This window comes from Siphateles boraxobius, unplaced genomic scaffold (assembly GCF_051911475.1).
Source record: "Siphateles boraxobius isolate OS27281-9 unplaced genomic scaffold, OSU_SipBor_1 68, whole genome shotgun sequence".
Classification (NCBI taxonomy): Eukaryota; Metazoa; Chordata; class Actinopteri; order Cypriniformes; family Leuciscidae; genus Siphateles; species Siphateles boraxobius.
Genome location: NW_027509195.1, coordinates 7,694,438 through 7,718,012, shown reverse-complemented (window position 1 = coordinate 7,718,012; position 23,575 = coordinate 7,694,438). Strand labels below are relative to the sequence as shown.

At 40.0% G+C, this 23,575-nt stretch overlaps 1 protein-coding gene across 4 annotated transcripts in view; it reads left to right on the top strand.

Annotated features, from left to right (window-relative positions):
* Positions 1-5,973: 5,973 nt before the first annotated feature.
* Positions 5,974-23,575, top strand: part of arhgap4b (Rho GTPase activating protein 4b) — a 32,750-nt gene continuing 15,148 nt past the window's right edge. The window contains exons 1-9 of one of the 4 annotated variants that reach the window (XM_077214356.1): positions 5,974-6,214; positions 15,003-15,509; positions 16,308-16,479; positions 19,633-19,795; positions 19,946-20,008; positions 21,191-21,364; positions 21,508-21,636; positions 22,337-22,558; positions 23,387-23,488. In XM_077214356.1, coding sequence (XP_077070471.1) covers positions 15,443-15,509; positions 16,308-16,479; positions 19,633-19,795; positions 19,946-20,008; positions 21,191-21,364; positions 21,508-21,636; positions 22,337-22,558; positions 23,387-23,488 — 1,092 coding nt within the window. In that variant the 5' untranslated portion in view covers positions 5,974-6,214; positions 15,003-15,442. The remainder of the gene's footprint in view (positions 6,215-15,002; positions 15,510-16,307; positions 16,480-19,632; positions 19,796-19,945; positions 20,009-21,190; positions 21,365-21,507; positions 21,637-22,336; positions 22,559-23,386; positions 23,489-23,575) is intronic. The other 3 variants (XM_077214358.1, XM_077214357.1, XM_077214359.1) reach the window with 3 other exon arrangements.

Below are 23,575 nucleotides of genomic sequence, written 5' to 3'. Positions count from 1 at the left end.
CTCCAGTAGGGTTATTTGAGATGATTCAAAGATTATCTTGAGATTATTATCTTGAGATTCAATGGGAGCAAGAACACCTGACCCATCTGAATAAAGTCACATGCTGCAAATTTGCTTAAATTTTAATGTAAAATATTTCCTATTCATTGAGTTTTTTGTTTGTTTAAAAAAAATTTTTCAAATAAGCCTCTTTATTTTCAAGTTAAAAAATGATTTTGAACCTCAGATTTTCAGTGTGAGCTAAGACTTTTGACCCTACTCTATGATCAATGCACACGTCTGTGTGTGTCATTGCCACGTTCTGCAGTCCATCAGCATCTCTGAACCGGAGCTTTGTTGATGTGTTCATCAGACCACAGCAGGTGAAATCAGCTAAGTTATCACAACTCTGCGTTCATTTGCATCGCTGCATGTGCAGTTTTGATTATGCGAGGCTATGAGTACGTGTTCGAAACCAGAGACATGAAGTAGGTCAAAGCTGTGAGGACTGACTGACCAAGTGGAAACTGAACTGTCCCTAGGGAGTACAGGCCGGGGTAGAACGGGTTGATGCAGGAAGAGGGGAAATCGTAGAAACAATCGTATCAGAGGCAGTGCCGACAATGTTGAGCTGCATATATGGTTGTTACCTGCCGGGCTCTGTGAGTCGCTTCTCATATTGCACAAATCTGACAACCTGTTATAATGTTCACGTCACATCATGGCTTCTCCCCCAGCCACCCTCACAGTGGAGTCGCCTTTCCAAGCACTCATGGGTGGGGTGATGGTTCCCGTAGACCATTCGTTTGCCACAAGGGAGCTGGAGCATGGGCAAACAATCCTTGTATTACATCCATGAGTTTATAAGTCCTTCTTAACCAACTGCACACAGCATCACACATTCATATCGTTTATTATGCTCACTGAACGCATGTATGTTGTGTTGTGAGTGCGCTCTTTTTAATATTGGTGCTGCTGCACTGAATTTCTCTTTAGGGATCAATAATCATTCTTTTTATACCTAGTGAGATTGGGCCGCACTGCAGCTGCAGATGTTTCTATCAGCTGTGTGTGTTTCTGTCTGGCTGTATGTGTAATATTGTCTGTGTGTGTGTTTGTGTGTGTATGTTTCACATTATAGGATTTAGGGAGCTTTATTTCCCTTTATTTGTCACATCCTGAGGATTTTATAGTGAGAGAAAGAGAACGAACACAGGCTTAACCCGAGAGAGGAAGGAAACAAGCACAGGAAAGATGGGGGAGGTGAAGGGGTTGAACTTCTCTTTGCGCACTATTAGAAAAAAAAAAAGGTTTAATCGGTTTCTACCACAGGGTTCTTGACTCAATTTTAAAAAACTGTTTATACGAAAAGCTATTTCAGTTTTTTTTCTGGTGATAATGTTTACAAGCTGTTCATGAACGTACACTGAACAAAATTATAAACGCAACTCTTTTGTTTTTGTACCCATTTTTCATGAGCTGAACTCAAAGATCTAAGACTTTTTCTATGTACACAAAAGGCCTATTTCTCTCAAATATTGTTCACAAATCTGTCTAAATCTGTGTTAGTGAGAATTTTATTCAAAATGCCATCAATAAAATGCACCTGTGTTCGTCCATAACATACACCTACCCATACCATAACCCCACCATGGGCAAATCAATCCACAACTTTGACATCAGCAAACCACTCACACACACAACGCCATACACGCTGTCTGTGAAGAGAAGACCTCTCCAAAGTGCCAGACGCCATCGAATGGGAGCATTTGCCCAATCAAGTCGGTTACGACGACGAACTACAGTCAGGTCGAGACCCTGATGAGGACGACGAGCATGCAGATGAGCTTCCCTGAAACGGTTTCTGACAGTTTGTGCAGAAATTCTTTGGTTATGCAAATCGATTGTTGAAGCAGCTGTCCGGGTGGCTGGTCTCAGATGATCTTGGAGGTGAAGATGCTGGACGTGGAGGTCCTGGGCTGGTGTGGTCACACGTGGTCTGTTGAGTGGCTGGTCGGATGTACTGCCAAATTCTCTGAAACGCCTTTGGAGACGGCTTATGGTAGAGAATTGAACATTAAATTCACGGGCAACAGCTCTGGTGGACATTTCTGCAGTAAGCATGCCAATTGGATGATTCCTCAAAACATCTGTGGCATTGTGCTGTGTGATAAAACTGCACATTTTATAGTGGCCTTTTATTGTGGCCAGACTAAGGCACACCTGTAAAATAATCATGCTGTCTAATCAGCATCTTGATATGCCACACCTGTGAGGTGGATGGATTATCTTGGCAAAGGAGAAGTGCTCACTAACACAATTTAGACAGATTTGTGAACAATATTTGAGAGAAATAAGCCTTTTGTGTACATAGAAAAAGTCTTAGATGTTTGAGATGTTTCAGTTCATGAAAAATGGGGGCAAAAACAAAAGTGTTGCGTCTATAATTTTATTCAGTATATTAAAAATAAGTTAAAACAAAATTAATTAATTAACTGATGCGCCTGACAGAACCCTTTAACCTTTTTTTCTAAGAGTGCCTAGCTTAGAACAGGAATATTCAATTATTTATCAAATTAAATATTTATTAAATGTTAAAACACAAAATGTAAATGATTACATTTACATTGATCATTTTTTCACACTCTTGTCATTCCAAACATGTATGACTTTCTTTCTTTCTTTCTTTCTTTTTCTTTCTTTCTTTCTTTCTTTCTTTCTTTCTTTCTTTCTTTTTCTGTCTGTAGATATTGAAAAAAAAAGTTTTTTGTTGGCCACAATGAAAGTCAATGGTAACCAAAATGTTTTGTTACCAGCATTCTCCAAAATTCCTACTTTGTGTTCAGAAGAATACAGAAAGTCATACATGTTGAAAAACAGAAGCAGAGAGTGTTTACTTTATCAGGGGAGCCTTAGTATTTTGTCTACATAAAGAAAGTCATACAAGTTTGGAATTACATGATGAGTAAATCGGATGGGGGGGGGGGGGGGGGGGGCAGATAATCTGTGAAAAAATAAAGCTCCTCTGGGTCCTCCCTGTGGTCTAATTGCCATTTGCAGAAATACACCGCTCCCGGTCAGAAACAACCAATCAGAGCCAGGAGGAATGTTTTAGCAGTGTCAATCACGCTCGTGTACGCGTTGATTACCCCTCTCTTGCACAGCGCGAGAGCATACCGTCGTTCGTGACTCTCCTGTTCGAACTTGTTCATCCAAATGAACGAATCTTTTTTTGAGTCATTTCGTTCATTCAATGAAATGACCGATCGTTTCGCTAGATAAGACCCTTATTCATCGTCTGGTATCGTTTAAAGCCATTTGAAGCTGCACTGAAACTGTCATTTGGTCCTTAAAGCGTTTGTGTCCTTGAAGTCCATTATATGGTGAAAAAGCCTGGAATGTTTAAATCAAAAACCTTAATTTCTTTTCGACTGAAGAAAGAAAGACATGGACATCTTGGATGACATGGGGGTGAGTAAATTATCAGCAAAAGTTTTTTTTAAAGTGAACTAATCCTTTAACGTTATCTTACTAGCTACTGTATTTATAACTTAAAGAAAGAGTGCAACGTTATAAAGTTACATGTATTGCAAAATACATAATGATTTGGGAACCAAGTTTGTAGTCAAAGTATGGGAAGGCCATAGTCAATGTAAAGCATATTGTTGATGTTTCGTCCCTATTAGTGAATGTTCCATAACTGTTTATAATCCGCCGTCATCGGTGGTCCTGCTTACTAGCCTGCGCGTTCACGGCAGGGTCCGCTGTGGGGGAGGAGCTGTGGAGGGAGGGCTGTAGTGCAGCAGAGAACAAGGGGGTTGGGACCTGTAAGTTGTGCTTGTTCAAATTTTCAGGCTAAGTCAACATTTTCTCAAAACTCCCTACTGCAGCTTTAAAGGGTAAATAAACCCCTGGTCAAAGCCTGACTCCACCCACTGGCAATATTTGAAAAATGCTGGAAAAGTGGGCAGAGCCCAGCGGACGAACCGAGGGCGGGGCTGAGCGGGGGGGGCGTGCACCTGAGACCCGCAGTGACAGCTGCTGTCAAACTAGCTAAAATGGAGTGACGCAAGTAGCTTTGCAACAGAGCGGTCATTTGAAGTCGAGAACTTTTCTCCCCCACCTTCACCTGAAGTGGAGGAGGGTGAATTGTCTGTGGACACCAGCTCAAACTGTGGTCTTAACTCCCGCATCGCGATCGGCATCCGATTATTCTTATATTCAGTCATTTTGAGGTAATTTTTTCCAGGATTATTATTACTATTACGTTCAATATATTTTGCTGCTATGTGAAAAAAAATTATCAGCAAATCGCTCCGGCGCGTTTGTCGACACCAGAGGATTAACTTTAGCCTAATAAGAAGGAACATAAATTGTGATTAAAAATATATGCTCACTCACATCATGACGCCGCTGCGGTGGTTGAGTTCATGCAGGAAGAGCAGAGTTTGGCAGCGCGAGTTGTGTGGAGAAGCCCATTTCCACCTCCATTGCGTTGGAGAAGCAATCCCACGTCAAATGCAGGTTGCACACTGGAGCGATAGGCGAGATTAACTACCTAGGCTACACAAAATAATCTAAATAACTATATAAATGCTATGCTAACTAGATGCTAATATATACAGTATCTATCCTGATAGTTTTCAATACTTGTAATTCCAACTCCTGACAGTAGTTTTGACGGAACCAGATGCTTTTATACCAGAGGCTGCCAAGGGCGTGGTGAGCTCGCACCAAGGGCGTGACCGAGTGACGTCAGAGAGTATTCTACGTCAGAGAGTACCCCTACTGCAGGAGCTTTCAGTTTAACCTGAAGAGGGCAGCACTCAGACGTTTTTACACCATATATTTGAAAATTAAAACACTTTATACCTTAATGTCAAAACATTTACTCGAATCAATGAACAGCATTTATGAAGCTCCATTCTTAAAAATAATTAACTAAAAAAAGTTGTTTTAGTGTTTAGTTACCCTTTAAGGTCTTCTCATTTGCAAAACTAAAATTGTTCTCATGCATATGCAAATGAAGTAGATATTTTTACAGAAAGATAAAAAATAATAATTAAGCTAACCATTTTTGTTTCAACAACAAATGTAATGATTGTGGCACATTTACAACCGAAGACCCACACACTCAACACTTCTCAGTATCCTTTAGTGGTTGCTGTGATGAGTAAATTGGCGGTTATGTGGGCACATTTTCCTGTTTGGTGCGAACTCATCTAAAAAAATCGTTATTCCTGCTCTTATTGTATGCATGCATAACAAGCAACATGAATATGTGCACATCCAGACCATATACTAGATGGGACAGATAAGCCATTAGCACATGACAGCGCGCGCGCGTGGTGTCAGCAACAGTACGTTCACTCATAACGTGTTGCATTTAAAAACGAGACCCAGCGCAGTTGAATGGAAAACAATGACGTTTTAAAAAAAGTTTAACTTCGACGCGGCGTAACAGTCAACTGTCCTGCTATATAAACGGTGCATGCAAATAAAACATTGCACGCAGTAGAGCTGAAAAACGCATTCTGTGTAAACCGGCCATTACAGTGCCAGCAGGCAGCAGGTGTGTGTGTGTGTGTGTGTGTTTGCACGCGTCGGCCATTGTTTGTTTATCACCCAGCTATAGCTCTTACCCATTCAATCCATTTTGGATTGGCATTAGCATCAGTTTTATAGCTCATCTGCAAGATCATTAAATTGATTCATGACTGTACATTAAACCTGAACGTTTGTTATGTGTGTGCGCGCGCAGAGAAAGGGGGCTGGTAGTCCTCGAGCACAATGCAAGGTCATAAGAGAAGCATTTCATGGCCACAGAGAGGGGGAATATTAGGAATGAGAGATGGAACAAAACAGGAGGGGGGAAGTCTAAGAGAACAAGACAGCATATTCATATCCATCCCTGTATTTATAGTAAGCCTGCGGGGAGGGGGCCGAAGAGGGCGTGGCTTCGGTTATGGTATTCTCTCTGATTGCCTGAGAGCGGAGGAGACAGAGAGAGAGAGGCTGTGTTTCAGCATGCATGCATGCGTGTGTGAACCAAAGGGAGCTGTTTTCTAGCATGCGTGTGTGTGTGTGCATCCACCTGATTTTGAATGCACTCCTGAGAGAGAGAGGGTCATGTGTGTAGAATGTGTCAGAGGGGGTGAAATCAAGCTGGCTGCATGAAATCTGTGTGACTCAAACACAGTGTTCTGTGTGTTCAGCGAGACCCTTGGAGAATGAGGTAAGACTGGGCTTTCTTTATTTATGACTGTAAATTCACTGAGCCTATTCCTCTCAGCATGACGGGTTGTATGTTTGTGTGTTCGCCCTCCATCTCCTCACACGCAGTGGAGGCTCACTGACATGTTTGTGTGTGTGTGTGTGTGTGTGTGTGTATGACAGCGAGCATTTCTTAGTTGCATGCATTGTCCCCTATATAGGATGAGAGTGTGTGCGTGTTTTTGGCAGATCCGTCTGACGCGTCCACACATAGGCTATTCGTGCTTTTGCATATATGTGTGACTGTGCGCATGAATGCCACACATCGAGAGAAAGACACTAACTGACACGGGCTGCTTCCTCTTTCAGGGTGTCTCAGTAGCATTGATTGTTATCAGGCAGTCCGTCTCACCTCTTTGCTTCAGTCTTCCACATCATCACCACTCTCACCTACTCTACCTCTGTGGTGTTGTTATTTGGCTGAGGGTTTCCCTGTGTCGGTGTCTCTCTTTCTCTTCCTCTTCCTCTTGCACAATCTCCAGCCTTTAATTTTCACACTTCAAATCACCCTTAAAGAGACAGTACACCTTGAAATGAAAATTCTGTCATTGTTTAGTCACCCTCATGTTGTTCCAAACCTGTATGGTGTGTCTTTATTTTGTCAAACATGTAAGGAGATGCTCATGCTGCCCTTTTCCATACAATGAAATTAAATCATGACCAGGAGTTAAGGCATCAATCACTATAAAAGTTTCATAAAAGTAGTCCGTATGACTTGTGCACTATTCCAAGTTATCTGAGCTCATACTATAGCTTTACGTGAGGAATAAACCTACATTTATTGTGCTCTTTGAATAAAATTTTCTCCGCTACCCTCGCTCTCAAATCTCAGTTATGGAATCGAAATATTCAAATATTAAATGCATAAACGTATTCAAATCATATAGTCACATTCAAATTTGGCATGTCACGACTGGTTACAAGACACACAAGATCCAGTTACATTTTGCATCACTGGTGTCAAACCTGAATAAATTTTAAAGGGATAATTCATCCCAAAATGAAACTTCTGTTATCATCTGTTCACATCTGTTCACTATCATGTCATTCCAAATCTGAATTGCTTACTTTCTTCTGCAGAACACAAAAGAAGATATTTTGGATGTCTTGTCCATGCCATCAAAATTAATGGGGACGAAAACAACACTGGATTGTATGGCCATAAAAAAGCACTGAGAGATTTTTCAAATTATCTTCTTTTGTGTTCCACGAAAGAAAGTCATGCAGGTTTGAGATGACATGCGGGTGTTGTGAGTGCTAAATAATGACTTAATTTCTGTCGCTTTCTCACAGAACAGTATGGCTTAAAATGGCTTTAAAGACATACGTTTATAGTGCTTTTTGCAAAAAAATTTTAGCTTGACAGACTGGTTATCATTTACTTTCTTTTCATGAAAAAGAGAAGTATCATCATTCTGATAAACTTCTCATTTTGTGTATCATGGATTAAAGACAATCATACAGGTTTAGAACAATAAGAGGATGAGTTCTTTTTGGGGAGAACTAACCCTTTAAATGCGGATATGTAGCATTTGGGATAGATGCTCCCTAGAAAGGTGGATTGAAAGATAGATGTATGAGTCTTCAGAGGCAAAACTTGGCAGAAAAGCAGGGATGAAACGCAGGGAGAGGCGAGATGAGTTCCTTGCACGTCACGATATCAGACTTCAGGGGAAGTGCAGGAAAGAATTCAGTGACTCAAGCTTCTTAATATGGGATCAGTGTGTGTGTGAGAGAGCATGTCCGTCTGTGTTTTCATGTACACATGCTGAAAAGGAGCGACAGTGCAGAAAGGGAATCATGATTGTCAGATAAGCAGTCTCATATCAGCATGACCTCTCAGCTCCTACATTTACTGCTCTGAGCTGTCCCTCAAAGCTCTGCTATCTATACATCCCAGAAGAACATTGTATTTCTCAGAAGCTGCTCTTTCATAGCTCACGTGAGTTATGGGAAATGAGACAATAGGACCATATTGCTGTTTTTATTGTATTTTTGATCAAATAAATGCTGCTTTGGTGAGCAATGAGCATAAAATAATTATTTCAAAAACAATGAATAATCTTACTGACCTCAAAACTTTGAACGGAAGTTGTATGAGCTGAGAAATTAGCTATGTTTCCATCCATAGTGTGATAACTTATGTGCAAATTTGGAATATTGCATAAAACATTTGCGAATAAAGCAGCGTTTTCTTCCCACGTGTTCAAGAGGATAAAATTGTTACTTCCTGGGACATTGGTGCAAAATATCTGTATTAAAAATGGAAGTTTGAGATGCTGCGCGATGCGATTGGTCCAGTTATCCAATCACATCCACTGTTGAGTAAAGTGTTTCCTTCATAGTTTATGTGCATGTCTTCTAATTATTTATAAAAAAAAAAAGCGATTTATTTGACCACATTAGTTTTTATGCCCATTTTTGCGCTTTCCATCTTTGTGTTTCCATCCAGCTTTTTTTATGCGATATCCCAAAATGTGCATAAAAATAGGTGGATGGAAACATGGCTATTGTTGAGATCTCTTCTGAGTGAGATTACTGGACCTTTTCCTCTGGAGAAAAATGGGAGACTTAATCGCATTGCTGACTAGGAGAAACCATTGAGATTATACAAAGATCTCATTTGTGATATTTCATTCCTATGGGGAGCTATCAGAGTAAGGCATATCTTAATCAACTTAGTCTCAGGCCATATTTGCTAATTGCCTTTGCAGAAATGCACTTGATCATAGTCCACAACATGTATGTTCAGAATAATGCTTAGTTTATTGGTGCTTGGTGCGTTTGTGATGTAATTTACTTGTAGATAATGTACATTTATAAGGTCTGTGGACAGACACACATTTGTAGCTTCAAGAGATCACGAGTGTCAGGACTAACTGTGTCACGGATGTGGTTTGCATTATCACTGGTCACATCACATGAGTTTCTGTGCTGTTGTGTAGGTATGATGTGGTTTACTGTTGTGTAATTTGACAAGTTGGTTTGTTTCCATTTTAAATGGTGTTTAATGTTATGGATATATTGCATTTTATAGTGTGACTGTGGGAGCTGCAGGGAAATATACATTGTGTTTTTTAGCTGTTTGTTTTGTATGTCCACTACTGTTCGAGCATGATGCATTAAATTGATAAAAAGTAGTAAAGAGTTTTACATCGGAACTAATGATTTCTATTTCAAATAAATGCTGCATTTTTGAATCCTGAAAATAGTATCACGATTTTAAATTAAATAACATTTTTACCGTATTTTGATTAAATAAATACTGAGCATGAGAGACTTCTTTCAAAAATATAAAAGTATCTTTCCGACCCCAAACTTTTGAAAGATGTGCGCAGTGCACTTCCACAGTTTGTGAGCTTAATGTTATTTAAAGGGATAGTTCACCCAAAAACATTTAGTTGTCTTTCTCTCTCAACATGTTTTTTTCCCCTAGGAAGACAAAATGAGATGCAGAATGTAGAAGCTGCCCTTTTCCATGTAGTCAAAGTAGGCTCCAAAAAAAGACAAACAAGGACCATAAAACTAGTCCATACAACTCATATTCTATTAGCAAAATCTTTTGAAGCCATACTAAAGCTTTTTATGAGCTGTCTATCTGTCAAGGCAAAAATGTTGCCTTGAAAATCATATTTTACAGCCATGGTTACCATTTACAAAAAAGCGCAGCTTAGACATGCAGCTAATTATCATCTTTTGTGTTCAACTGAAGAAAGAAAGGTTTAGAATGAGTGAAAGTAAATGTACCTGATCTTTCATATTTGGGTGAGCTATCCCTTCAAATAAATTTTTCGGGATGCATTACATTCAGCCTTTAATATTTGTGCCTTTGTCCGTGTGGAAGGAGCATCACTCCATGGCAATGAGAGAACACAGCGGTGTGTGTTTGCGGGGTCCCTGTGGTGCTCTGCTCTGAGAGATAAGACCAGAGCTCAGCTTCTTCCCAGCCTCCACTGGGAGCGTAAAACAGGATTGATCCCATGGATCTCCAATTCCCCTCAGTTTCTTTAACTCAAGTCAATACAGTATACAGATCAAGTTTAAACGAGCAGATTCACTCAGTCAGGACACTGGAGTGGTTTCACACAGGCATTCCACTGCTGGATCAATATATATGCTTGCTTGTGTGTAGCTGGCAGATTTCAAGGGTGCCCACAGCATCAACCTGAACCGGGGCCCTGGATACCCCAACTACTGCCCTGCATATAGGCCTATTTATGTGATCGATTTGCCTATTGCCTATTGCATATATATATATATACGGTACACCATTGTCGGTAACGATATAAAAATGTTCGATATAGCGCTCGATTTTTTCATTAAAATGCGTGCATGCATCTCCTGTAGATCTTAAACAGCCTATCAGATGTTTTGATAAATCAGCGTGCTACCAATGACAAGCAAACTACCAATAAGATCTAAACCGCTAGGTTGTGTTGCTCTCATGTTTGGTTGCATCACCGCTTTGACATCCCAATATCTCTTAAAGTTTTAGAGGTTTGTATTACAGATGTTGATCTACCTCAAAGATTGGCTTGATTGTTCTACGTTTACACTTTTACATTGCACACATTTTGTAACATTTTATTTAAGTTCAAGAGTTTTTTTAACACTTACTTTTTTATCTTAATATAAGACATAAAGAACATAATATTTTTGTTTACATTTTATTTTTGACTGCTAAAACTAATATACTTTGTTGTTTGCCTTAATAATGTGGATAAAAAAACAGTGCTTTAAATTCAAACTTTTCTACTTAATAACTTATTTTAAATAACTTATAACTTAATTGTCAATAATTATCGATACCGAACGATATGACACATTATATTGTGATACATTTTTTTAGCTATATCACACAGCCATATATATATATATATATATATATATATATATATATATATATATATATATATATATATACACAGGTCCTTCTCAAAAAATTTGCATATTGTGATAAAGTTCATTATTTTCCATAATGTAATGATAAAAATTAAACTTTCATATATTTTAGATTCATTACACACCAACTGAAATATTTCAGGTCTTTTATTGTTTTAATACTGATGATTTTGGCATACAGCTCATGAAAACCCAAAATTCCTATCTCAAAAAATTAGCATATTTCATCCGACCAATAAAAGAAGTGTTTTTTTAATACAAAAAAAGTCAACCTTCAAATAATTATGTTCAGTTATGCACTCAATACTTGGTCGGGAATCCTTTTGCAGAAATGACTGCTTCAATGCGGCGTGGAATTGAGGCAATCAGCCTGTGGCACTGCTGAGGTGTTATGGAGGCCCAGGATGCTTCGATAGCGGCCTTAAGCTCATCCAGAGTGTTGGGTCTTGCGTCTCTCAACTTTCTCTTCACAATATCCCACAGATTCTCTATGGGGTTCAGGTCAGGAGAGTTGGCAGGCCAATTGAGCACAGTAATACCATGGTCAGTAAACCATTTACCAGTGGTATTGGCACTGTGAGCAGGTGCCAGGTCGTGCTGAAAAATGAAATCTTCATCTCCATAAAGCTTTTCAGCAGATGGAAGCATGAGGTGCTCCAAAATCTCCTGATAGCTAGCTGCATTGACCCTGCCCTTCATAAAACACAGAGGACCAACACCAGCAGCTGACATGGCACCCCAGACCATCACTGACTGTGGATACTTGATACTGGACTTCAGGCATTTTGGCATTTCCTTCTCCCCAGTCTTCCTCCAGACTCTGGCACCTTGATTTCCGAATGACATGCAAAACTTGCTTTCATCCGAAAAAAGTACTTTGGACCACTGAGCTACAGTCCAGTGCTGCTTCTCTGTAGCCCAGGTCAGGCGCTTCTGCCGCTGTTTCTGGTTCAAAAGTGGCTTGACCTGGGGAATGCGGCACCTGTAGCCCATTTCCTGCATACGCCTGTGCACGGTGGCTCTGGATGTTTCTACTCCAGACTCAGTCCACTGCTTCCGCAGGTCCCCCAAGGTCTGGAATCGGTCCTTCTCCACAATCTTCCTCAGGATCCGGTCACCTCTTCTCGTTGTGCAGCATTTTTTTGCCACACTTTTTCCTTCCCAAAAACTTCCCACTTAGGTGCCTTGATACAGCACTCTGGGAACAGCCTATTTGTTCAGATATTTCTTTCTGTGTCTTACCCTCTTGCTTGAGGGTGTCAATGATGGCCTTCTGGACAGCAGTCAGGTCGGCAGTCTTACCCATGATTGCGGTTTTGAGTAATTAAACAGGCTGGGAGTTTTTAAATGCCTCAGGAATCTTTTGCAGGTGTTTATAATTAATTAGTTGATTCAGATGATTAGGTTAATAGCTCGTTTAGAGACCCTTTCATGATATGCAAATTTTTTGAGATAGGAATTTTGGGTTTTCATGAGCTGTATGCCAAAATCATCAGTATTAAAACAATAAAAGACCTGAAATATTTCAGTTGGTGTGCAATGAATCTAAAATATATGAAAGTTTAATTTTTATCATTACATTATGGAAAATAATGAACTTTATCACAATATGCTAATTTTTTGAGAAGGACCTGTATATATATATAAAGAAATGCAGCCTTGCACTTTTTTTGCCTGAAGTATCAGATTAGAGTTTACTATTTAAAATGCTTCAACCACTGCCAAGAGTATATATCAAAAAAGCTCTGGCATGTGCTGGCCTACACTAATTCAATACAATTCAACCCCATTGTGCACAAATCCGATTCAACTCTTGTGAATCAATAATAGCATTATCATAATGAAGTCTCTGCTGAACTCTGATTGGCTGACTCAGGCTTTTGACCTCTAAACACTGAGATGGAGGAAGTGAAGAGCAGACTGTCATGACTGCTCAATGACTAAGAGTACATTATGTGCCTTTTGCATGGAATCAGTTGAGTTGATGAGAAAATGTTGCCTAAAAATAATGTTTATTCTATTTAAATTATGGGTAAATTGCAATATTTATTTATTTATCTATTGCCATTGTTGCATGAAACGCTTTGTGCTCATGTGACAGGGTTAAAAAAAAATTGGTGCTTGATTTAGTTTGAAACAATTTCCACTCTTAAATTGCTAGTAAATTTAACAAATAATTACAAAAAACTAGCAAGTAACAAATTGAATTAAACCTAAAACTTTGAAGTAGTATGTTTTTTTTTGTTGTAAAATTTTCTGTTTTATTTACATAATTTTGCACTGCAATGCTGCTAGTCGATTTTATTACATGTTTTACATTATATTATTATATGATGTATATTATTTTTAAATTATTAAAATTTTTTACTATAATTTAATTTTTTAATTAGTTAACGAATCAATTAATTATATATTGCATCCAAAGTCCTAAATCTGGGATTTGTAATGAAAAGCTAATAATTTATTAAATTATAAAAATATACAATTTTAATAAAAATAACAATCAAGATAAAAGATTAAATATTTTATTTGTTTACTTGAATGTCACGCGACCATTAACAACATCAGAGAACTGCGAACATGCAAATGAAATATTAACTTAAAATCCCAGGGGGTTCTTCACTTAACATTTCACTTCAAAGCAATTTGGCTTACAAAAAAGTTTATGAATCCCGGACCTAAAACACGTATACTATGTGCACCAACACTTTTAAATACATGCATTACTATTTTGAGAAGCCCATATATTAAATACATTAGCTCACAATGTGCCGAATATTTCTTTTTGCATTTCTCAGGTTATATACAAAAAGGAAACCCACCTGTACATGTGTGGTACTCTAAATTCTTAATGCACAGTGCTGGAGCAGCACTCCCCTGGTCTAACTATGACTGTATGGGTTTGTGCCAAGAGCCATGATGACTCAGGTCCCTCCACCCTCTCATAAGACCAACGGCCATCACTGGCGCAACTCACAGGAACTCCTGCGCAGTTCAGGCTGCCATTCTACAACAAACAATCAGTCACGTAGCTTGTCTAAGACAGAGTCAGAGCTAAGTCAGATCTTTCAAAAAATTCCTCCCTTATCTTTCTGATGTGATTAAGGCCTTTAATTTTAGAGTTATTAGCTTAAGCTTTAGACTAGTGGTTCTCAGCTCAAAAGTGGGTCACAGGTTTGTCTGATTAGATTGCAGACAGCATTGAAGATGCTAAATTGCAAATAGTAAAATGCAACTAACCATATAATTGTTCGTAGTTATGATAGCAAAATAAACAGGCTTCCTAAAAAAGAAGTAAACAGTTCCTATATTGTTGGTTGTTGATATCAAAGGCTGTGTGTCTAACCAGACTCTATTTTTGTTGCAAACTGATCTGTCATTTGGTGGAAGCAGCCAATTTAGGCACGTGCCAACATGGACAGTTTGCATTGTACAAAAATAAGTACAATTTTGGTACTGTGTTCGGTTGCCACTTGACGTTTATTGTGAAGTACTGTAAAACTGTTGAGAACTTAAGAGGTTGGTTTTTAGAAATAGTAAAATGTGTGGATATTTAACTTAGGATTGACAGGATGTCTTCATATGACAATCTTTCTGAATCACTCACACTATAGAAGACAAACAGGATGTGGGCAGGTGCATTCTTTTTGCTTAACCGTTTTCGTCTTATGGAAGTGCCCGTGACACGTCATATTAAAGTAACGTTCTTTTCTCTCTCTTCCTCTCCTGTCTCTCTCTTATCTTGTATTTACTTCCATGTTCCATTTTTGGGTTGTTTCTGTCTTATACATTTGTCCTTGTCACACCTTCTTACAAAACTTCTGTGTTTCTCTCACTGTCTCTTCCAGGCAAGGACAATCGCATTTAACCACTGCCTCAGGAAACAGATCTAGAAAACTATCAGGCCCCTGCAACGTTCTCTGCTCTGAAAACTAATCTTTTAATGCACATGCTCAGTGCTGAGAGAGAATTGCTTTGATTGGAACTCCCTCCGTGTTCACAAACACACAAACTCACACACATCCATACACATGCACACAGAGACTTCCCTGTTCCGTTTCTGCTGAGGGCACAGATTGAAAGACTGAAAAGAGTGAAAAGATTTTTCTTTAGAAGCCCAGTATAAACGTTTTTCTATAATGGAAATATAAATCATTTTGCAAAATAAAAACACCAAAACGGAATTAGAGTATTTTCCTCGTGAAGAGGAAGGAAATCTGCGTGATCATCTCAGACTGTGAGCCACTGTGAACAAGTCAACAGGAGCGCTACACCAGCAAAGGAGACCATGACATCACATGGAAAACTGAGAAAGGAAAAGGGGTGTCTGGCGGAGTATGAGACTCAAATCAAAGGTAAAAGAAATCTATTTGATTGTAGAATATTTAGTAAAGATGTTTGTGCAAATCCTTTAACCATCATCTATGGCATTGTGTGTGAAAAAAACACTTTGTCAGAAAGTGCATTGGACTGTATAGCCTTTAGTTCTCTGTTGGCAAGGTGCTTAATTTTAATTAATTGGAAACAGTCCTGTCCCCCTTCTTTTAAACAGTGGGCCAGAGATGTTTTACATTTCCTAAGTTTGGCAAAAAATAAGACTTAATTTAAGGGGCTCTCGGTCTAAGTTCACTGTCATCCTTTCATAAATTATCTTCAAAACCAATTATAACTGTAAGTGGGTGAACTGATGCTGGTGTCAGGTTTTGCTTATGATTTACTGATGTTATTCTTTATCTTTTTTTCTTTATATACACATACAATGTAAAATAACAATGTCTGTATGTATGCTGTGTTGTTGGTTTTGTTTTTGTGTGAATATGTTTGCTGTTGATTGTTGTTTAAACAAATAAAAAATGGGTAAATAAGAGAGAGAGAATTAAATCAATTTGATCTCATGCTCTCTTTTACTTGGCTAGGTAGTACAGACTAATGTACATCTCAAAATGTAATGTGTGTTCTATGTGTGAGATGTAGGCCTGCACTGTGATGTATTTATAGGCAGTATTAGGGATGCTGTCTTCCCTCATCCAATCAGCTCTGAGCCCCAGGCCAGAGCCACTAGTGCCAGGAGATGCAAATTCATCCGTTCATGGTGCTTTTTGTGCTGAAAACCATCTATACATGATCTCTTTCCCTTCTATCTCTTTGTTCAGAGGTGCGTGGTCAGCTATCAGAGCAGCTAAAAATCCTAGACGCGCAGCTGGAGGTCAAGACCCAGCAGCTGCAGGATCTAAGCGAGTACCTGCGCAGACGAGGGGAGATTGAGGCAGAATATGCCCGCTCTCTGGAGAAACTCAGTGAGAAGTTCACAGTGAAGACTAAGAGGTACCCACCCTGCTTTTTGCATTGATGTGTGGATGGATGGATTTGGGTGGATGGAAGTATGGATGGATAGGTGGGTGGGTGGGTGGATGGATGGATGGATGGATAGGTGGTCGATGGATGGATGGATAGGTGGGTGGATGGATAGGTGGTCGATGGATAGGTGGGTGGATGGATGGATGGATAGATGGATAGGTGGGTGGATGGATGGATGGATGGATGGATGGATAGGTGGGTGGGTAGATGGATGGATAGGTGGATGGGTGGATGGATAGGTTGGTGGATGGATGGATGGATGGATAGGTGGGTGGATGGATGGATGGATAGATAGGTGGGTGGATGGATGGATGGATAGGTGGGTGGATGGATGGATGGATAGGTGGGTGGATGGATGGATAGGTGGGTGGATGGATGGATAGGTGGGTGGATGGATGGATGGATGGATGGATAGGTGGGTGGATGGATGGATAGGTCGATGGATGGATGGATGGATGGATGGATGGATGGATAGGTGGGTGGGTGGATGGATGGATGGATGGATAGGTGGGTGGGTGGATGGATGGATGGATAGGTGGGTGGATGGATGGATGGATAGCTGGGTGGGTGGATGGATGGATAGGTGGGTGGGTGGATTGGTGGATGGATAGGTTGGTGGATGGATGGATGGATAGGTGGGTGGATGGATGGATGGATAGGTGGGTGGATGGATGGATGGATGGATAGGTGGGTGGATGGATGGATGATAGGTGGGTGGATGGATGGATAGGTGGGTGGATGGATGGATAGGTGGGTGGATGGATGGATAGATGGGTGGGTGGATAGATGGATAGGTGGTCGCTGGGTGGATTGATGGATAGGTGGGTAGGTGGATGGATGGATAGGTGGTCGATGGGTGGATGGATGGATGGATGGATGGATAGGTGAGTGGGTGGATGGATGGATGGACAGTTGGGTGGGTGGATGGATGGATGGATGGATAGGTGGGTGGGTGGATGGATGGATGGATGGATGGATGGATAGGTGGGTGGATGGATGGATGGACAGGTGGGTGGATGGATAGGTGGTCGATGGATGGATGGATAGGTGGGTGGATGGATGGATGGATGGATGGATAGGTGGTCGCTGGGTGGATTGATGGATAGGTGGGTAGGTGGATGGATGGATAGATAGGTGGTCGATGGGTGGATGGATGGATGGATGGATAGGTGAGTGGGTGGATGGATAGATGGACAGGTGGGTGGGTGGATGGATGGATGGATGGATGGATAGGTGGATGGATGGATGGATTGATGGATGGATAGGTGGGTGGGTGGATGGATGGACAGGTGGGTGGATGGATAGGTGGTCGATGGATGGATGGATAGATGGATGGATGGATGGATAGGTGGATGGATGGATGGATGGATGGATAGATGGATGGATGGATGGATGGATGGATGGATAGGTGGGTGGATGGATGGATGGATAGGTGGGTGGATGGATGGATAGGTGGGTGGATGGATGGATGGATAGGTGGTCGCTGGGTGGATTGATGGATAGGTGGGTAGGTGGATGGATGGATAGGTGGTCGATGGGTGGATGGATGGATGGATAGGTGAGTGGGTGGATGGATGGATGGACAGGTGGGTGGGTGGATGGATGGATGGATGGATGGATGGATAGGTGGGTGGGTGGATGGATGGATGGATGGATGGATGGATGGATGGATAGGTGGGTGGGTGGATGGATGGACAGGTGGGTGGATGGATAGGTGGTCGATGGATGGATGGATAGGTGGGTGGATGGATGGATGGATGGATAGGTGGTCGCTGGGTGGATTAATGGATAGGTGGGTAGGTGGATGGATGGATAGATAGGTGGTCGATGGGTGGATGGATGGATGGATGGATAGGTGAGTGGGTGGATGGATAGATGGACAGGTGGGTGGGTGGATGGATGGATGGATGGATAGTTGGATGGATGGATGGATGGATGGATGGATGGATGGATAATTGGGTGGGTGGATGGATGGATGGATGGACAGGTGGGTGGATGGATAGGTGGTCGATGGATGGATGGATAGGTGGGTGGATGGATGGATGGATGGATAGGTGGATGGATGGATGGATGGATAGGTGGGTGGGTGGATGGATGGATAGGTAGGTGGTCGATGGGTGGATGAATGGATAGGTGGGTGTGTGGATGGATGGATGGAAGTACAGTATGGATAGGTGGTGGATGGATGGAAGGATGGATGGATGGATTGGTGAGTGGATAGGTGGGTTTATAAATAAAATATAATTTTGTAACTGTGCAAACAATCATGAAAAAAAGAATATATTGTATTTATGCATAGTTTAATACAAAGAGCTGAATCGCCATTCTCACAGAGAACATTTTTTACATTTAAAAACACGAAATGCAGTGGAATAGAACCCCCCCCCCCCCCCCCCCACACACAGTCTCGAGACATTGAACTTTTAACATTTTGGATGGGTGGATAGATGGATAGACAGATAGAGTGGCTTCACGCAACGATTTGTTCAAACATATCATTTTATTCAGTTACCAAATAAGTGACTGTATTTGTGAGTGAGTCATTGAATCATTCACTCAACCAATTCGTTCAAAAACACTAATCAATTTAGGAACACCACTACTGTGTTATTGCTCTGAGATGCTGTGGCTTTGTTCTGAAATATTTTCATTGGCGGAGCAAAAGTACATGAAGTAACTGGCAATATTGTGTCTAATATGTGAGCTACTCCATATTAACTGTTTAATTGTTTTTTATTCATGTTTCGCTTTTTTGTATATTTTTGTATATTTATTTTTTATTTTTTTTATTGACCTTGTAATTTTGAATCAAACTGGATTATCTTGTGAAACGGAAGACTTCTCTCCAGTGATATATGCCAGACTCACAGACTTCTCCAATCATTAGTCCTCTTAAAACCGCTCATTTCTCGCAATCAACTGCAAGCTCACATTCAGAGCTGCCTTCATTCAAACAACAACCAACGGATAGAACCAAGTTCCCAGCATACATTTTTCTTTTCCAGGATTCCGTTGAACTCTGAAGTATGTCACAATAAGGATGAAAAAATCTGTTGCTACTTCTATTAGATTGTGACTTTAACCAACTCTTTCATTGTCTCTGTTCCTTTCTCTCTTTAGGAAGGAGCAGTTGGACCTATCGGTGGCTCAGTGCTGGTCTGTTCTGCTGACCCAGACCAGGCAGGAGAGTAGAGATCACAGTTCACTGAGTGAGCTCTGCGGCAACACACTCACGCAGCGGCTCTCACACTGCATAGAGGACACACACCGCCTGGCAAAGCGGGTATAGAATCCCCACCATATTACCAGCTCCGACATCTAATTCCTCTCTCTTTCTCTTCCTCTCTTATTTACCGACATGAAACACTCCCACACAAAACACAGCCAAAGTATCTTCCTTATTTCACACACCAACTCTTATTCTCTGTTTCAGAGCAAGGAGGTGGGACTCCAGATGCAGGATGAGCTATTGAAAGTCACCACAGAGATGCAGACGGTAGGTCGGAAGCTGTTTTGCTGTGAACATGCTAAATTTACACTGAGCAACACGCTCTAGTGAACTGAAATAGTCCAAATGGCATCAGCTTTGAATAACATCATCTCACTGCGGCCAAAGACAGCATGATTAAACATGACTAAATACCACATGATACACATATTTGCTCATGCATTCACGATTGAATGTGTCTGGATGTCTTTCTATAGACCTCAGTGCAATTTGGTCCATCCTGTAGCACAAAAAGCCCACGTGGCCCCCTGCTTTCCAGAGCTCATTTTTCTCGCTGTGCTCGGGTCAGAGCTGCAAGATCAAGCCCACTGACCCCGGCTGACAGCAGCTGTGTGCTCTCTACCCTCCAGTAGACCAACAGCTTGCCTACCACAAGTGTCTTGGCTCAAGGCTCAGTGGTTTTTTTTTGTATGTCTTTTTGCAGTCTTAGAAGGTATTTAATGTCTCTTAAAATAAATACGCTAAGCTTGATCATAAAAAATAAAAATAGAGATTTATAAGAGTATGTAAAATGGGACGTAATTGAGTATGTCACCTTGGCAATTAGTTTTATTTACCTGGTTTTATTTATAAATCAAATAGTAATCTTAAAATGTATATTCCCGGTTTCACAGACAATACACGGACTTGAGCTGTCTTAACTGAAAGAAACTTCCACTGATATATCTTAAAATATGTCAGTCTCATTGTTTTGTCTCAAGATGCACATCAGTAATGTTTTTTTCTAGGCACTTTTATAAAAGCTACTTAAATGTCCTAATTGAAGTTTGAACCAAGGCCTAATCATGGCTTAATCTAAGCCCTGTCTGTGAAACCGGGCCATGGCTTATTATGGTAAGTAATAAAAAGATTAGCCCATGGATTAAAAATAACTTCATATTATTATTATTTATAATAATAAAAATGTATTATAATTGTATTATTGTTATAATTATTATAGTTTTATCTAGTTTTATCCATAGATTTAACAATAAGCTTCAAATGTCTGGCTTATTATGTTAAAAACAATAACAGCAATTATTTGCCTGTGAATAAAACAAGAAAAATTCAAAATAATGATAAAGATTAATAATAAGAATAATAATTCTTAATATTATTGTTGTTTTAAAAGATATTTAAATATTACTGATAAACAAGATACAATATGAATTTTCTGTGCTTCTCTTACAGGCTTTGAAGACTTATCATCAGTACCACATCGACTGTCTGGCTGCTGAAGGAAAGCTCAAAGAAGCCACACGACTGGAGGAGAAACAGACGGGCAAGTCATCTGATCTCGGGCTCATCCAATCAGGGGGGCAGAGGCGCAGCTCTGTGAAAAAAATCGAGAGACTGATGGAGAAGGTAAAAGCGGTAGTTTGTGAAAAAAGAAATATGTTAACATCCGGAGCTTTGCTCTGTGAAGATGGCACAGGAAGAGCAAGATCTCACTTTATCTCTAACCCCCAGTTTCCACTGTACTTGTGTTTCTTTGTGTGTCTTTACAGAGACAAGGGAAAGTACAGGAAACTCAGCTGAAGTGTACTAAAGCTCGTAACGATTACTTGCTCAACTTGGCAGCAGCTAATGCCTCCATGAATAAGTACTATCTGGAGGACATTTGCACTCTGATTGATGTGAGTCTAACACACTGCTGTCCCATTACCATCTGTCTAGACACTCTTTAGGATGTGGTTGTTTTAGTTCCCTTTTCATTTTGAATTGACCTCTGACCATAAAAATGCACAGACCATTCTATCTAATGTATTTACTGTATGTGTCCATTGAGAGAACACTAGAGAAAACCATCTACACTACCAGTGAAAAGTATGAACACGCTTCTTAAACAGCTTTTGATCTGAAGATTTATGCTTAAATGCGTTAAAAGCTATATTTTTAGGGCCTATGTATGAATTTCTTGACGCAACTATTTTTCATGAATGAGTAGGATCCCAAAGATGAAAAGAAACGAGCCAACCACAGCATACATAGAGTACTGTTAAAATCCCAGGATGCACCTCACAAAGTCACTAGATAATTCCCACGCTTCCATTTGTGTTATTTCATAGTTTCAATGACTTCACTATTGTTCTACTTTTTGATAGGCAGTGTGCATCTTTATGCCACTGATATCTTCAGCTCTCAAGTGAGCTCTGAAATGTGTGTGATGGTTTGTTATTCCCATTGCCTGAGGCACGTAGTAGAACATGTCACGTCAAAAACATCACAGCAGGTTTAGTCAGTGAGCATGAATCAGAACATTCCTGTTTGCTTAAACAATGACTGTATTTTCTTCTTTTTGTCTTTATCTTGCCATCCGGCTGATGTTGAATGCAGTGCTCAGATCTGGGGTACCACCTGTCTGTGTCTCGGGTTATACGCGGATACCTCTACAACAGAAACCGAACCCTCCAGAATATGAAAAATGGCTTTCAGCAGCTAGACACGGCAGTGACTGGACTCAACCAGAGCCAGGATAGAGATGCTCTGCTTCAGGCCCACAACACTGCATTTTGTCTGCCTTTCCGCTTTCAGTACCAGCCTCACGAAGGAGACCAGGTAACGCATGAGAGAGACTAAATGCTTTCAGTGCAGCTTTAAGTAGCTCTTGAATGAATGAAATCCTTGAAATAAATAATGCTAATATATTAAGAAACTAAATTTTTGTAATGTTTTACTAAAAATGCAATATATATTTTATATGCACAACCTAGTGTTTTTTAAAGAAATTATTTTATTCAGCAAGGATGCATTAAATTGATCAAAAGTCCCCATAAAGGCATTTATAATTTCTATTTCAAATAAACACTGACCGATCCTGTATCCTGAAAAAAAAGTCACAGTTTCCATAAAAATATTGAGCAGCACAACTGTTTTCAACATTGTTAACAATAAGAAATGTTTCTTGAGCAGCATATCAGCATATTAGAATGATTTCTGAAGGATAACATATTCAATATATATAAATAGAAAACACTTATTTTAAATTGTAATATTTCGCAATATTACTGTTTTTTCTGTAGCCTTGATGTGAGCATAAGAGACTTCTTTCAAAAACATGAAAAATCTTTGCAAACCCCAAACTTTTGAATGCTAGTGTATAAATAAATAATAAATAAAAATGAATAAAACTTATATTGTATATAAATAAAAGATTTTAATATAATTTAAAGGCATAAGTAAATAGTTTTAATAATAATTTTTTTCACTGGTCTTGAACTTTATACTCACCAGCAATTGTGGTCACCCATAATTAATTTTTTGGCAACTGAAAGAGTTTGATAATAAGGGGTTACCTAGATAAAATGAATAATATTGAGCTGGTTATGTGGCCATCATGAGGGGCGGGTGTTATGTAGAATAAATGTGTATGTGTGTTTGTGACAGGTGTGTGAGGTGAGTGCAGAAGGCCAGGTGAGGTATGAGCTTGAGACCAGATTCCAGCAGCTTCAGTCCAGACTGGCATCCGTTACCTTGGAAACTGACGAGGTAAAATCTATGCTACACTCTTTACTTTGGTGCACTCCTCCAGAGATGCTCATAGCAGCGCTATGCTTCTCTTTCACACTGTTATTT